Raw genomic sequence first — 18,305 nt, forward strand, 5'->3', positions numbered from 1 at the left:
ATACCTCCAATACACAATAGATAGTCGGCAAGTCCCACTAAAATCGTCAGCTTAGACTGACTGTCATCTAAAATGTATGGGCACCTTTACCGTCCATTTCAACAAAGAATATCTATCTGTCCCATCTTAATAGACAATCATAATCCCAAACATTTACCTAAATAGTCGTGGATGAAGAGACACATAATCACTTTGTTATGCAAAGTAGTAGAAAGATGGTTACGTAAGAGTCTATTTCTTCTCCCAACTTTATGACGTAAAACCCCAATAGTACAGGAAATATAATGGTGTGTATTTGTATATGTGTTTGTTTGTATGTACATATATATATACATAGATATATATACACACACACACACACACACATGTAAATATATATATATATATATATATATATAATCCACATGTTCTAGCATCCATCAAAAATATTTTTATTTGGCAACCTGAAATTTCAGAAGCAGATAGGAGTTTGTTTGACTTTAATTTCTTATATAATAAATCTTTGATTGTTATTTAGTAATACATAGATAGTGCTTTTATAGGCTTTGCTCTGATGGGTCCCTTCCATCAAGAGATGCAGTATTTTTGATGGCAAGAATAATGTAGTCTGTAAATATGGAAACCTGATTATAAGTCAATGGGATCTGTGAGGATTCGTTGGGATCCATTTGAAAACACATCATTTATACCTGCCATAGATCCTTTATGAACAGAGACCACTATGCTAATGGGAACAGAGGCTTAAAGAAATATCTGCTGGCCGGCCACTCAAAGCATTCAATATATAAGTGACACAGTCAAATTAAATTCCTAAACATGATATCTAAATTCCAATCCTAATATGCCATCAGAGGTACTTGAAGCATGACATTAACTCATTATTGGCCTAATAGTAGTTTTGCAACTGGTAAAGTTTCATCTAATACTTACGTACTTTATTAAAGGACGGTGGCTAATATTTAACATAAAATACAGAACTTGAGAGGAGAGTTTAAAAGTTTTCATAAATGAAAATTGAGGTTAAATGTAAACCTTAATACGTAAAAATGCATAATATTACCAGATTTACTGTATAAAGGCTGAATGTAAAACTTGATAAAAATGTAATTTAGAAATAATCTTCCCTCCCAACATTATAAATGATATTTAGAACACACTGTATCGCTGCCTTAGTCATAAGTCAGTAACTGACTTTGAATGAAATGGTGCTTTTCCATGATCAGAATTTTGTATTAAGCAATACATTCATACAGTGGTGGACATATCACCGGTGCAGCCGGTTCAGCTTCACAGGGGCCCGGAGGGGGGTGGGGGCCCCCTCAGCTGCCCTAAACGCTGTGCGGATAGATCAGCACATAGATCGTCACGGCCATGCGGCAGACGGAGCGGGGACCCCTTCCCGCCCTGTGCACTTTCGGCAACTCACAAATTGGGCCCCCCTCCTTAACATATGTTATTGATGCCATCAATAACATATGCTAAGGAAGGGGCCCGATCTGTGAGTTGCCGAAAGTGCATAGGCTGGGAGTGGGTGGGAGGGGGCCCCCACCGTCTTCCGCGCGGCCGAGTCAATCTATTACTTAGAAAACATATTAGGAGGGGAGGGGCCTGGCGAGGCTTGGAATGTCTGGTTGTCTTCATCACCTAGTAACCAGCATCACTGTCAGATGCAGTTCAATATCTGACAGTGACTGTGTTAGGGATCTGCCAGGTACTTCATCTAGGTATACTCCTGGGATTAATCAATCCACACCTGAGGCCAGACCTGTTCGACTGACACCATCTCCCACCAACCAGGGTGGCAGGCTCAGGAGTGGGAGAGCCTATCGCGGCCTGGTCTGTCGGAGTTAGCTCCGCCCCCTGTCCTTTATTACCTGCCCTGTTCTCTCCCTCAGTGCTTGTAATTCTTTTGGATTCCTGGCCCCACTGCTGCTTGCTCCAGCCTGCTTCTGCCGTGCTTCTGCCTTGCTGCAGTTCTGCTTGACCTGCTTTGCTTTGCCCCTGGCTTGCTTCTGTCTCCTTGCCCGCTTGGGTGTACTCACTTCGTCCTGGTCCTGACTGTCCGTTCGCCGCTCCGTTTCCTCGTGGCGTTCCGTGGCTACTGCCCCTTCCCTTGCATGTTCCCTGTTTGTTTTCCTGTGCACTTAGACAGCGTAGGGACCGCCGCCCAGTTGTACCTCGTCGCCTAGGGCGAGTCGTTGCAAGTAGGCAGGGACAGGGCGGTGGGTAGATTAGGGCTCACTTTCCCTTCACCTCCTTCCGGCCATTACATAATTACAAGCCCTTACCTAGTCACCCATTTCTCCTACGCTGACGCTATCATGGACCCCCTTGAGACCCTGGCCCAGCAGATGCAGGGCCTCTCCCTACAGGTCCAGGCCCTGGCCCAAAGGGTCAATCAGGGTGACGCTGCTTTAGTAGTACCCCTCACCTCACCTCTAGAACCCGACCTCAAGTTACCTGACCGGTTCTCAGGGGACCGTAAGACGTTTCTTTCCTTCCGGGAGAGTTGCAGACTGTATTTCCGCCTAAAGCCCCACTCCTCAGGTTCCGAGAACCAGCGGGTGGGTATCATCATATCCCGACTCCAGGAAGGGCCCCAAGAGTGGGCCTTCTCCTTGGCTCCTGACGCCCCTGAACTTTCCTCTGTTGATCGTTTTTTCTCTGCCCTCGGACTCATTTACGACGAGACTGACAGGACTGCCTTAGCCGAGAGTCAGCTGGTGACCTTACGTCAGGGTAGGAGACCGGTTGAGGAATACTGTTCTGATTTTAGGAAGTGGTGCGTAGCTTCTCAGTGGAACGATCCGGCCCTAAGGTGCCAGTTTAGGTTAGGATTATCTGACGCCCTGAAGGATCTGCTGGTTAGCTACCCCTCGTCTGACTCCCTTGACCAGGTTATGGCCCTAGCAGTACGACTTGACCGACGTCTCAGGGAACGTCAGCTAGAACGCTTCAGTGTGCTCCCCTCTGACTTTTCTGCGATCCCCCCCGAGGTCCCGTCTCCTCGCCCCTCCACGGAGGACTCGGAGGTACCTATGCAACTCGGGGCCTCCATGTCCCCTCGACAACGTAGGGAGTTTCGCAGAATGAATGGTCTCTGCTTCTACTGTGGGGACGACAAGCATCTACTGAACACCTGTCCCAGGCGCAAGAATAAGAAGCCGGAAAACTTCCGCGCCTAAGTGATCATCGGGGAGGTCACTTGGGCGCACAGGTATTTCCCGTTAATGTGAAACGCAATAAAATTTTGCTTCCCTTTCAGGTCTCGTTTGCTGGCCGGGCTGCCACGGGCAGTGCTTTCGTGGATTCAGGGTCATCTGCTAATATCATGTCTGCGGAATTTGCTATGTCGCTAAAGATGCCTTGTATTGATTTACCTTATCCTATCCCTGTAGTAGGAATCGACTCAACTCCCCTTGCTAATGGTTATTTTACTCAGCATACTCCTGTTTTTGAACTCCTTGTTGGCTCCATGCATTTGGAGCAGTGCTCTGTACTGGTGATGCAGGGATTATCGTCTGATCTGGTATTAGGTCTTCCCTGGTTGCAGTTGCATAATCCCACGTTTGATTGGAATACTGGGGATCTCACCAAATGGGGTAGTGAATGTCTTATGTCATGTCTTTCTGTTAACTCTATTTCTCCCCGGGAGGAGGTAAACACGCTTCCTGAGTTTGTTCAGGACTTCGCCGATGTGTTTTCTAAGGAGGCCTCCGAGGTGTTGCCCCCCCATAGAGATTACGATTGCGCTATCGATTTGGTGCCTGGTGCCAAGCTTCCTAAGGGTAGGATATTTAATCTTTCATGTCCTGAACGTGAAGCCATGAGGGTGTATATCCAAGAATGCCTGGCCAAGGGTTTCATTCGCCCCTCGACTTCTCCTGTAGGTGCTGGCTTCTTCTTCGTGGGGAAGAAGGATGGTGGTCTTAGGCCGTGCATTGATTATCGTAACCTGAATAAGGTCACCGTAAGGAACCAGTACCCACTTCCTTTGATTCCGGATCTTTTTAATCAGGTTCAGGGAGCCCAATGGTTTTCTAAGTTCGATCTACGGGGGGCATATAACCTTATCCGCATCAAAGAGGGGGATGAGTGGAAAACTGCGTTCAACACACCCGAGGGTCATTTCGAATACCTGGTCATGCCCTTTGGGTTGTGTAATGCCCCTGCTGTCTTCCAGAATTTTATTAATGAAATCCTGAGAGAGTACCTGGGTAATTTTCTTGTTGTGTACCTTGATGACATACTGGTGTTTTCCAAGGACTGGTCCTCCCACGTGGAGCATGTCAGGAAGGTGCTCCAGGTCCTTCGGGAGAATAATCTGTTTGCTAAGACTGAAAAATGTGTCTTTGGGGTACAGGAGATACCATTTTTAGGGCAAATCCTCACTCCTCATGAATTCCGCATGGACCCTGCCAAGGTTCAGGCTGTGGCGGAATGGGTCCAACCTGCCTCCCTTAAGGCGTTACAGTGTTTTTTAGGGTTCGCCAACTATTACAGGAGATTTATTGCCAACTTCTCGGTCGTCGCTAAGCCTCTTACGGACCTTACCCGCAAGGGTGCTGATGTCCTCCATTGGCCCCCTGAGGCCGTCCAGGCCTTTGAGACCCTCAAGAAGTGCTTTATCTCGGCCCCCGTGCTGATTCAGCCCAACCAAGAGGAGCCATTTATTGTGGAGGTTGACGCTTCCGAGGTGGGAGTGGGGGCCGTCTTGTCCCAGGGTACCAGCTCCCTCACCCATCTCCGCCCCTGTGCTTACTTCTCTAGGAAGTTTTCGCCCACGGAGAGTAACTATGATATTGGCAACCGCGAACTTCTAGCCATTAAATGGGCTTTTGAGGAGTGGCGGCACTTCCTGGAGGGGGCCAGACACCAGGTAACGGTCCTTACGGATCACAAGAATCTGGTTTTCCTAGAATCGGCCCGGAGGCTTAATCCTAGACAAGCTCGGTGGGCACTATTCTTTACCAGATTTAATTTCTTGGTTACCTATAGGGCTGGGTCCAAGAATATTAAGGCTGATGCTCTGTCACGTAGTTTCATGGCCAATCCTCCTTCTGAGAAGGATCCTGCTTGTATTTTACCCCCTGGTATAATCGTCTCTGCCACGGATTCTGATTTAGCTTCTGATATTGCGGCTGATCAGGGTGCAGCTCCCGGGAACGTCCCTGGGGACAAACTGTTTGTTCCCCTGCAATACCGGCTGAGGGTACTCAGGGAAAACCATGACTCCGCTCTATCTGGTCATCCTGGCATCTTGGGCACCAAACACCTCATTACCAGAAACTATTGGTGGCCTGGGTTGCCTAAAGACGTTAGGGCTTACGTCGCCGCTTGTGAGGTTTGCGCTAGGTCCAAAACCCCTAGGTCCCGACCTGCGGGCCTACTACGTTCCTTGCCCATTCCCCAGAGACCTTGGACCCATATCTCCATGGATTTTATCACCGATTTGCCTCCATCTCAGGGCAAGTCGGTGGTATGGGTGGTAGTCGACCGCTTCAGCAAGATGTGCCACTTTGTGCCCCTTAAGAAGCTACCTAACGCCAAGACGTTAGCTTCTTTGTTTGTGAAACACATCCTGCGTCTCCATGGGGCCCCAGTCAATATCGTTTCTGACAGAGGGGTACAATTTGTTTCCTTATTTTGGAGAGCTTTTTGTAAAAAGTTGGAGATTGATCTGTCCTTCTCCTCCGCCTTCCATCCCGAAACTAATGGCCAAACGGAAAGGACCAACCAATCCCTGGAACAATATTTAAGGTGTTTCATCTCTGACTGTCAATTCGATTGGGTCTCATTCCTTCCCCTTGCTGAATTTTCCTTGAATAACCGGGTCAGTAACTCGTCAGGGGTCTCCCCGTTTTTCTGTAATTTCGGGTTTAACCCAAGATTCTCCTCCGTCTCCCCTGGTTGTTCCAATAATCCTGAGGTAGAGGATGTTCATCGGGAACTGTGCACTGTCTGGGCCCAGGTTCAGAAGAACCTAGAGGCGTCCCAGAGCGCACAAAAGATTCAGGCGGATAGTAGACGTTCTGCTAACCCCCGGTTTGTCGTCGGGGATTTGGTCTGGTTGTCGTCCAGGAACTTGCGCCTTAAGGTCCCGTCCAGGAAGTTTGCTCCCCGATTTATTGGACCTTATAAGATCATTGAAGTCCTCAACCCTGTATCCTTCCGTCTGGAGCTCCCCCCATCATTTCGCATACATGACGTCTTCCATGCCTCCCTCCTTAAACGCTGCTCCCCGTCCTGGTCCCCCTCGAGGATACCTCCTGTTCCCGTTCTCACCCCTGAGGGGGTGGAATTCGAGGTGGCCAAGATTATGGATAGTAGGATGGTCCAGGGCTCCCTCCAGTACCTGGTCCATTGGAGAGGATACGGGCCGGAGGAGAGGACTTGGGTACCTGCCCGTGATGTTCACGCTGGGGTATTGATCAGGAGGTTCCACCTTCTCTTCCCCACTAAACCGGGTCCCCTTAGTAAGGGTCCGGTGGCCCCTCATAAAAGGGGGAGTACTGTTAGGGATCTGCCAGGTACTTCATCTAGGTATACTCCTGGGATTAATCAATCCACACCTGAGGCCAGACCTGTTCGACTGACACCATCTCCCACCAACCAGGGTGGCAGGCTCAGGAGTGGGAGAGCCTATCGCGGCCTGGTCTGTCGGAGTTAGCTCCGCCCCCTGTCCTTTATTACCTGCCCTGTTCTCTCCCTCAGTGCTTGTAATTCTTTTGGATTCCTGGCCCCACTGCTGCTTGCTCCAGCCTGCTTCTGCCGTGCTTCTGCCTTGCTGCAGTTCTGCTTGACCTGCTTTGCTTTGCCCCTGGCTTGCTTCTGTCTCCTTGCCCGCTTGGGTGTACTCACTTCGTCCTGGTCCTGACTGTCCGTTCGCCGCTCCGTTTCCTCGTGGCGTTCCGTGGCTACTGCCCCTTCCCTTGCATGTTCCCTGTTTGTTTTCCTGTGCACTTAGACAGCGTAGGGACCGCCGCCCAGTTGTACCTCGTCGCCTAGGGCGAGTCGTTGCAAGTAGGCAGGGACAGGGCGGTGGGTAGATTAGGGCTCACTTTCCCTTCACCTCCTTCCGGCCATTACAGACTGTCACTAGGTGTCCAAGACCACCAGATAGAGCGCGCCGCATCTAGCAAGCAGCATCGCTATCTTCAGATCAGTTATTGATCCGGGATAGCGGTGCTGCTGAAATTAAGCCTAATAATGGTTGGTTGAGCCTCTCAGCCAATCAGTGTTATGGCTCTTCTTGCTCCGCCCCCTGAGCCTGCCGGTGCTTTTACTGTGTGGCGAGTGTGCTGAGCGTCATGAAGGGGACTGACTGAAAATAAAAAGAAATAGGAGATAGTGGTTGCTGCCCTGTCTGTGGAAAATGTTTGAAAGTGGAGTGGAGCTCAGTGGACAGTTAAAAGGGTTTGTCCTTCTTTAACATTTATGGCATATCTACAGGATATGCCATAAATATCCGATAGATGCGGTTTACACCTCTGTGACCTACACCTATATCTAGAACAGGGACCCCTAAACCCCGTTCTGCCTTTCTCGGCTCCCGCTGCTTTCCGGACACTTCCTGATTAGATGGTCAGGAGTTACGAAAACAGCAAAGCTCGCTGAGCTATTCTGCTTCCGTAACTGCAATTCACTTCTTTTGATATTACAGAAACATCATAGCTCAGCGAGCTTTGCTGTTTTCGTAACTCCCGACCATCTAATCAGGAAGTGGCCGGAAAGCAGCGGGAGCCGACAAAGGCAGAACAGGGTTTAGGGGGCCCCGTACTAGAGATAGGTGAGGGTCCCAAAGATGGGACCCGCATCTATCGGCCGTTTATGGCATATCCTGTGGATATGCCATAAATGTCCAGAATGGGCAAACCCCTTTAAAGTTTTCACTCACTTTGTGGTCACACTGTGGTGGCCTCCTCAAGCACTGTATGGCGTGCCACCCCCACTTCACCATAATAAATACTTATACCACTTATTTTATTATTGGTTTACTACTTTGGTTTTGGTATTTTGTTGAATAAAGTAAGTTTACTTATACTAGTGTATTGGTTATTAGAATTGCAAGTATTTATTTAAAAAAAATTAAAAACTTTACTTTTCTGTCATCACTTCCTCGGTTCAGCACTATTGCATTCCTAAAGGTGAAGGATCGCACGTTAGTCCTGCTTGATAAGTGACAGTGCAATGAGCAAGATAAAGTCATTATGTTAGTTACATAAGTGTTTTGTGTTATACTCAGTTGTTAAATATGGAAATTAAATTATGTTTGTTACTTGTGTTCTAAACTAGTAATAAAATGTGCAATTTAGATTTGTATAGTTTTATATGCCCGCGGGCTTGATTAGGTTATGGGGACCCAGGCACCTTCTTTGTACAGGGGCCCTCTGCAGTCTGTGTCCGCCTCTGCATTCATATACCTATCATAGATTTAGCAATACCACGCAGAGGAATAATTCAAAGGCTCTTATCACAAATACAAAATTTGAAACAGGGCCCGCCACCTCTCGATGTGCTATTTCAAACACAGGTTATTTTCTTGTATGGTAAAATACACCTGGACCTGGGTGTAAATGCTACTTCTGTACCCCCTATAGCTACGACCCCAATACCATGTCTAGGCAAAGGAGACTTATACAGAGTATGAAAAAAAAGTCATGTACTCCTACTGAACAATACAAATACAATAGATATTATCATACCTGGTATACTGGAAATGCCAATACCACTAAAAAATACAACATGACACCCCACAGCTCCTCCATTTAAACAATTTCTAGCGAAATTCTCCTATATCATGGAATGGGTGACGGCATCATTGAGCAAAGATGTTTTTTTCAGTCTGTGAAAGTTTTATTGTGACCTGCCAACACAAATATGCAAGGCTCTGCATGATTGTTTCCATTTAACTACGTGGCTTCAGGAACAGGTGCCACTAGGCGAGGCCCCAGTACTTGTCTCTTAGTCCAGATGAGTCCTGGGTGGTCCTGTGGGGGATCTGTGTGGCATCATACTCATTAATAGAGCTTCTGATGTATATTGTAGGCAAAGTAGAGCAATACTTGTTATTGGTTTTTGACTGTGTATGTACACCCCCCCCCCCCTTCTTCCTTCTCCCTATTCCCTACTCCCAGTACCATACTATTCATGCCCTCCAGGGCTCTCACTACTGTATATATATATTTCCAAACGAATAGGCAGCACAACACAGGTTCCAATTCAGTGAAAAAAGGTTTATTCACCCATACATCAGTGCACTGACGTATGGGTGAATAAACCTTTTTTTCACTGAATTGGAACCTGTGTTGTGCTGACTATTCGTTTAGAAATACATATGTGGGACTGGAGTCTGAGGTCCTAAGGCTTGTGCACACACAACTAGGCATACTTTGCGTTTATATGTGCTGCTCTTCTTTTTTTCTAATATATATATATATATATATATATATATATATATATATATATATATATACATAAAATAAGCATCACCGCCTAAGTGGATGGGTGCAAGTCTTCAGACATTGACCATGTCAACATGATACAAAAGCAAAAAATCAGCAGCACTTCAATTTTTTTGCATATATATATAGTCAATAGGAAAAAGGACAAAGGAAGACAGACACAGTCAAAAACCAATAACATAAATGGATTGCAATATAGTTTGCAGAGGACAGTGCTATAAAGAGAATTGCTATTTAGCACCAGAATAAAACCACCATAGAGTGAATAAAAAGTATTGAAATCAGAGCCATGAGGTAAGTTTGTTTTTCTCAGCGAGGTAGGATAAGAAGTAATGACAGGCCATGCATTGGCAGGATGGTCGAAATGGTGGAGGCCTCTACATGGTGGAGGCTTTGGGTCAATTACCCTGTTTGTTGAAACTATAATTGGTACAGCGACTGAAGGGGGAGACATATAGCAAGGGCAAAATGGCGCCACTGATGGGGCAACCTGATTTGAGTCTCCTTCCTACATTTGCTTCATAGCAGCAGATTTTGCTGCCTCTATGGTATGTACACGGGTACACCCTTTATGTAGCATTATTTAGTATCATTTCTATTTTGTTAGGCAAATCATAGTCATTTCATAGTGGAAAATGGGAAGCAAACATCATGCTTAGTTATGTCACATTTCAGTCATATACAATTTTTACTAGATGTAATATCACTCGTATTTTACAATATAGGAAGAGAATTATTCAACAAATAAAAAGAAAATTGCTTATACCGTACATTGTTACATTTGTGGATGATCAGAAACCAATGATAAAACTGATGATCAGAAATCAATGTCAAAACTGATGATCAGAAATCAATGTCAAAACTGATGATCAGAAATCAATGTCAAAACCGATGATCAGAAATCAATGTTAAAACTGATGATCAGAAATCAATGTCAAAACTGATGGTCAGAAATCAATGCCTAAGCTGATCCTATTTATTTCAATGGCCAATTTCATTTTGCCCAAAAGTGTTTCAGTAGTTGTTCTTCATGGTGACAGATGCCATTTATGACAAACAGGAAAACATTTCACGCAACATTGTCTGTTCCATGGAAACAACATCAGTTGTCTCATCCATTGTTCTAACATTCAGGTCAATGGGATGACGGATGCAAATAATGACATCCTTTTTCTCCATCCCTATCTAATTGATTACAATGTTAAAATCAACTAATGAGACAACAGAAATAAATTGGACAATTGATGGAAAAACTGATAATTATTAATGACTAGTCACAGAAGATATAATTTTTTACATTTGTCATCCATTAGAAGAGATGACAAATTCAGTGTGAGCACAGCCTATAAGGGCATGACTTCATCATCCTCCATACTATTCAATTACAATACAGTAGGGTGTATTACTACAATTCACCAAATATAAAGACAGAATGTTTTAATGGATATTCTCAGATACAAGACCGACCTCCGCTGGTGTAAGTAAACGGCTTTAAAATTGAAGAAATGTCTGCACTCTGTGGTAGAGCAAAAACAAAAAAATACATTTAATTCTCCTTATTAACATTTAATCCCAGACACATATCCCACATAAAAATGTATAGTAGCTTACGTGTTTCAAGCGCACCATGCGCTTTTAGTCATAGCCTGACTTAGAATACATGGTGCGCTTGAAATTCGCATTCTGGGATATATGTCTGGGATCTAATGTTAAGAAGAATGACCTAAACATTTTTTGCATTTTTTGGAGATACCACGGAGTGCAGAAATTTCTTCAATTTTAAAGCCAATCACACATCTAACTCTCCTACACATGAAGACGGGAATTCACTTGACCTGGTCTTCTTCCGGCTCTGCTCAGTTTCTGACTTTATTAACTCTCCTCTCCCGCTTTCTGACCACAATCTTCTCTCCTTTACTATCAAATATTCTCTGCCTCCTCAGGTCATCCCTACGTATCAGACATACAGAAATCTACATGCCATTAACACTGTGAAACTCATAGACAGTCTACAGTCCTCATTGTCCCCTATCTCTTCCCTCTCCTGTCCCAATCTGGCTGCCAAACTTTACAATAACACTCTCAAAAATGCATTGGATAAAGCAGCCCCCACTACACTCCGAACCACCCGACAAAGACGACGACAACCCTGGCACACGCCTCAATCCCGCTTTCTTCAGCGGTGCTTGAGATGTGCCGAACGACTGTGGAGAAAATCGCATTTGGATGCAGATTTCCTCCATTACAAATTTATGCTCAAAACTTACAACTCTGCCCTTCACCGCGCCAAACAAGTCTACTTCACTTCTCTCATCTCCACACTATCTAATAATCCATAACGCCTCTTTGATACATTTCACTCCCTCCTTAGTCCTAAAGTGCAGACGCCAATCACAGATCTCAGTGCTGAAGACCTGGCCAATTATTTTAAAGTTAAAATTGACAACATCCGGCATGATATTCTCTCCCAGTCTCCTAGTAACATCGATCCCCTTCCCTCCCGCACTCCCTCTTCTTCAATCTCAGCATTTGACCCAATAACTGAAGAAGAAGTCTCGAGGCTCCTCTCTTCTTCTCGTCCTACTACCTGCCCTAGTGATCCTGTCCCCTCACACCTCCTCCAGTCCCTCTCCCCAGCTGTCACTAGTCACCTGACTAAAATATTTAACCTCTCTCTTTCCTCTGGTATCTTTCCCTCCGCTTTTAAACATGCCATTATAAACCCATTATTGAAAAAACCAACTCTTGACCCATCCAGCGCTGCCAACTACCGACCAGTCTCTAATCTGCCCTTCATCTCCAAACTCCTGGAACGCTTGGTCTACTCTTGCCTTATCCGCTATCTCTCTGCTAACTCCATTCTTGACCCCTTACAATCTGGTTTCCGCACTCTACACTCCACAGAAACTGCCCTTACTAAAGTCTCAAATGATCTCTTGGCGGCTAAATCGGACGGTAAATACTCTCTCCTGATTCTTTTGGATCTCTCTGCAGCCTTTGACACTGTAGACCACAAACTCCTACTTAACATGCTTCACTCTATTGGCCTCCAGGACGCGGCTCTCTCTTGGTTTTCCTCCTATCTCTCTGACCGCTCATTCAGTGTGTCATTTGCTGGTTCCACTTCTTCTCCTCTTCCCCTTGATATCGGGGTTCCTCAGGGATCAGTCCTAGGTCTGCTGCTCTTTTCTCTCTACACAGCTCCTATTGGACAAACCATCAGCAGATTTGGCTTCCAGTACTATCTCTACGCTGATGACACCCAATTATATACCTCCTCCCGTGACATCACCCCTGCTCTAATACAGAACACCAGTGATTGTCTGTCCGCTGTCTCTAACATCATGTCCTCTCTCTATCTGAAACTGAATCTTTCTAAAACTGAGCTCCTTGTGTTCCCACCATCTACTAACCTCCCTAAACCTGATGTCTCCATCTCTGTGTGTGGCACTATCATCACTCCTAAGCAGCACGCCCGCTGTCTCGGGGTTATTTTTGACTCAGATCTTTCCTTTATTCCTCACATACAATCACTTTCACGCTCCTGTCATTTTCACCTCAAAAACCATCCAGAATCCGCTCTTTTCTTACGGAGGAAACAGCCAAAACTCTCATTGTTGCTCTGATTCACTCTCGTCTTGACTACTGTAACTAATTACTAGTCGGTCTTCCCCTCACTAAACTCTCCCCTCTCCAATCTATCCTCAATGCAGCAGCCAGGCTCATCTTTATGACCAACCGCTACACCAACGCCTCTAATCTGTGCCAGTCACTGCACTGGTTGCCCATCCCCTTCCGAATAAAATTCAAACGTATTACTCTCACCCACAAAGCTCTCCACAGTGCTGCACCTCCTTACATCTCCTCCCTCATCTCTGTCTACCACCCTACTCGGGCTCTACGTTCTGCCAACGACCTTAGATTAAAATCCTCCATAATCCGAACCTCCCACTACCGTCTCCAGGATTTCTCTCGTGCTGCACCAGTCCTCTGGAATGTGCTACCCCAGACAATCAGATTAATTCCCAATATCCACAGTTTTAAACGTGCCCTGAAAACACATCTATTTAGACAGGCCTATAACATTCCCTAATCTGACTCCTTTCCATAGCCCTCCATTTAGATTAGTCATCAGAATAAGATTCCCTCACACTCCTCTTCATGTCCGTCATACACGGATACTGGCTGGTGACCGGCTCATGCAGCTTTATGTTACCACCGCATGTGTATAAAAATGGCCGGACCATTGTACAGAACAAACACTGTTACACTTTGTGTCTCCTTTATTTCCTCATAGATTGTAAGCTCTTGCGAGCAGGGTCCTCACTCCCCAGATTTGAATTGTAAATTAACTTTGTCACTATGTAATGTCTGATATTGTTTGTTTCATGTCCCCTCTAAATTGTAAAGTGCTGCGTAATATGTTGGCGCTATATAAATAAATATTATTATTATTATTAAGGTCGTGTGTACTTCACTATATAAAGAACCATTGCCCCAGTAAACCAGCTATGATTTTTCTCACTTCCATGTTTAGTTAAATGTTTAGATCAGGTTTTTGCCCTTTAATTGAAATTAATTTCATATATATATATATAACATTTCTCTTGTCCACAGAACAACAACTTGGCATAGTCACGGATGGATGTTAAAAGAACAGGTTTTTATCAATGAGACCACATGGAAACTGAAAAGGACGACTTTTCTCAGTTGGAAGAAGAGATGGTGAACACACAATCTGGTAAATGAAGAGTGTAGTTATCATTTACAGTATATACATGAGAACAATACAGTGATATGGTCAAATAGTAGAGCGAGAGTCAAGATCCACCACTGGAATAACTATTGTTGTACTATGAGCAATTTCTTAAAAGGGTTTTCCCATTAGGACAACCCCTGCATATAACCTATTAGGGCATACAGACATCATAGATAGGCAATTGCCTGGGCAATGAGAATTTTTGTTGTTGTTTTTAAAAAAAATGGTGTGTGTGTTGGAAGGATGGAATAGGTCATGGTGAAATGGACTATTGAAAAGCAGTCTGGATCCACGGCATGCCCGCTTCTTTTTCCTGTACCATAATAATTGATAGCGTCTAGATCTACCTTTATGTTTTTTGGCTAAATAATTGCTTATCTGGGATGTATTATTCAACAATTACTGATTGGGAAGGACAAGGACTGTCAATCTCGTGCCACCCAGTAAAGAAAAATATTTTTTGCTAAAAGTTTTTTTTTAACATGAGTGTCTCTGTGCGATGCATGCCTGACAGATGGCATCCGTCGGAGGCATCCATCAGAGGTATACTTGTTTTTTAGATGTGTGTTTATCATCTTGCGACACACATCTTCGGATTTGTCGGTTTTTCAGAACATTTAAGGCAGGACACATCTGTATTGCTAGGATGTCATCACCTCCTGATTAGTGGGGTCCAGCGGCTGAGACCCCTACCTATCCCCAGAATGAAAGGGACACAAGCGCAGGATTGTGGCTCTTTCACAGATTTTCCCTGCACTGCAGCACTTCCGTCCAACTGCTTGGTAGGGAACAGCAATATCGCCCCATTCATTTAAATGGAGATGTGTTGCAGGGAGAGCGTCAATCTGCAGGGAAAAAGATAAAAGGACTTCTGCCTCTTTGTTCAGGTAGTTGGTGGGGTCCAAAGGATATGCTATCACTTCCTATTATTGGAATACCCCTTCAAGTTTACAGAATCTGTGAAATCCTAGTAATTTTAAGTATGTATGAGTGCTTTATATGGAATATTAGAGACAGTTTTTCAAGGCATTTTATTTTCCTGAATATAATTTCCACATATATACCATACTGTAACTACTTTTTTCATTAAATATATTATAATGAATATTATTATTTTCTAGCTGTATGAGGCATCTGTATTTTTCAAGCATTGTATATCATATATCATATTAGACCAGGTGCAGATATGTTGCACTGTATACCGATGTAAAAAGTGAGTTTTGGAAATACTTGGCAATGGAAATGTGAAAGATACCAGTATACAGACTTCTGCATTTTTAGGCATATGTTTATATGTTTTTCTGGCGGTTCCATATATTTACGCTTTAGTAAATTTTTGGTACACCCTCGTATTTGTTTAATGGATCCACTTTTTTTGCATACAGTATGTATGCCCTATAGAAACCTGTAGTTTACAATTTTTGGCATACAAACATATGTGTCAAACGTTTGACCCACACGTGATCTCAGCATAACCTAATAATATAGTGGATATTTAGTGTCTAGGGGTCAAAGATCTGTTTCCAAGGGCATCCATCAGAATCGTGAAAGCAGCTGCAGTCAACTGCTACACATAATCACCTGGAAAGTGTGTCCGTCATTTATTTATCATTTGTACACCAGGATAACGCTGCATAAAAAATGACCTACAGTCTGATGCAAAGTGCTAAATAACATTATAGTATCAAGAGATATTCTACCAAATGTTTCTTTCAGCTCTACTACATCTTCCATTTTTAGTTTGCTCATAGAAGTTAACAGAGCCCAAATAGCCCAAAACTTTTCATATATTCCAAATGTAAGAATTTGGCTATAAAGTGGTATCTGCATAGGTCCCATATGTCCCCTGTGTAAGTCAAGAGTTTAACTAAGATATTTAGTGTCACATAATGCAGACTTATTTCAGTCATGTTCCCTGTACATTGAGCCTTTACCATGCTAATTCAGAATCATAGCAAGTATTTCCTTTATCTAACTGAAAGATTCAGGGTGCTACACCAGCCCTTTATCCGAATACCATGGCCAAGGCAGAGTGACATGTTGGCACCCCATTTCCCCGGCACCCAGCATCTAGGGCATATATCACTGCCAGCTGGCCACTTCTTACACCGCTGTGATAATTTTCTGATCGTGCAGCTTAAAAACATTCTTACTGGATGTACATAGTTTACAAGACAGTCTAATACATACTATACATATATATACTATAACATTTACAGAATGCTGGTCCAGCCAACAAAGTGCTGCTACAATATTAAAACAATTACACAGGAGTACAAGGTAATAAATCGTGTAGATCAAAAGGGCAAAATTTGTGGTATCACAGGGCCCCACCTACGGCCCCTCCTTTACTCATCCTAAGGCTTTGTCCCTCAAGGCTCTGATCATTTTCTTAGTAGTCATGTATGAACTCTGAATCGGAAGAAGTTGCCAAACCTTATAAAGGGCGTTCATCTTACAGAAAAACAGAGAAAAAAAACCAGTGCATTTAAAGAATTTAATTATATTACTGTGTATGTGCTTGTCGACAAGAGACAAATGTAGTGCATTGCATTTTGGGATTGAATGCTATCTTTGAATAAAATACAACCATATCCATATTCATATTTTCACCACTATCTATCTGTCTATCTAAATCCAAAAGAAAACTGTTTTAGACTTATTACATGTGACCCCTGATATATATTCAGGAATGTACAGTAACCTTTGCCTTGCCAGTTATGTCAGCTAGTCCAATACAGCCTGAAGGAATACATGTCATAATTGAGGGGTTTGTTAGTCATATACAGTGGATTTAGACATAAGTTCATGGTCATCTTTTTGCCCAATAACTTTTTGGTTTGGCTCCCATACCGTACAACATGGATGTTCGTATGTGTTATTGAATCATTGCACCACTATGTCATACATTCCCCTGGACAACAAGAATATACCTAAAATAACGAAGCACTCATTTCCTAATATAATGTTTATTACATAGGTCTGCATGCACATATTGAACCCCTGGGTTGTGACACTGTGCTTGGGAAATAAAGTCTGCATTTAGCATTTCTTGTTAATATTGCCATAGGGTGCTCTTAACCACTGAGCTATACTTGCTTATGTAAGTTGATATTGCTGTTAATCATATAGGGGTTTCTGGTAAGTACAGTAAGAGGTCTCCATCATTTGCAAAAATTTTGTAAGGAAATATGTGAACTTGGAGTTAGAATGAATTTCAATACAAAAGGTCAGGTTTAAGCATGTCAGGAGACTGGAATTTGGTTAGAAGACTAACTATTTTACGTTCATACTCTAACTACTGTATCAGCAAAATCACGTCAAAGAGCCAAGAGTACTACTGTTTATTATTGTATTTACATGTAATAGAAAGCTCATATTTTTGGGAGTTTAATATAAGGAATCTTAAGGATGTAGCAGAGCTAAGTTTGTATAAAATATTTTATCGTTTGGATTTTAAAGTTTATGAAAAGTCTTACCAATTCAAACTAATTTATGAAAATTAACAACCATGAATTATTAACCTTTATCATGCGGGTCATATATATTGAGCCTGTACTATGTTTGACTATAATAAGAGTTTGAGGACCTATTTTGTGAATATAGCTGCACCCACCTATAGATCCATAAGGGCACCTATTAGAAAAAGTGATCGGCTATGTTGGACTTTTTTTTTTTTTTAGCCAATCACTGTTGGAAATTATATGTGTATAGTAAACACTAACAATCCTTCACCAATTATGCATGGTATTATGAGTTTCCCTAAAACTGTGTGAGAAGGTGCCCCCTAAAAAGTCAGCTAAGTCTGGCATTTCATGGGATGTTCAAACAATCGGACGTAATATTGATCAGTCACCTTGTAACAATCTTTACAATCTGGAGTGTATCGATAACTTTAGTGTAGAATTAGGTGAAATACTCCCAAACCACGAAATATTGCTCTCTCCTTATTACACATACAACATAGTAAAATAAAAAAAGAGCCAGCAGATGACAAAAAAGAGAACTTAAGTTTAAATCTAGAAGAAATGCTTGTATTTTTGCAGTCTAATTTGTATATTATATTATTGTATATTCTGCAC

General features: G+C 43.3%; 1 protein-coding gene across 1 annotated transcript in view; it reads left to right on the plus strand.

Moving 5' to 3' along the window:
- Positions 1-14,144: 14,144 nt before the first annotated feature.
- Positions 14,145-18,305, plus strand: part of FOXN1 (forkhead box N1) — a 73,858-nt gene continuing 69,697 nt past the window's right edge. Inside the window, exon 1 of the mRNA XM_075850851.1 lies at positions 14,145-14,205. Within this exon, the coding sequence (XP_075706966.1) occupies positions 14,145-14,205 (61 nt within the window). The remainder of the gene's footprint in view (positions 14,206-18,305) is intronic.

Source organism: Rhinoderma darwinii, chromosome 2, assembly GCF_050947455.1.
Source record: "Rhinoderma darwinii isolate aRhiDar2 chromosome 2, aRhiDar2.hap1, whole genome shotgun sequence".
In the NCBI taxonomy this organism is placed as follows: Eukaryota; Metazoa; Chordata; class Amphibia; order Anura; family Rhinodermatidae; genus Rhinoderma; species Rhinoderma darwinii.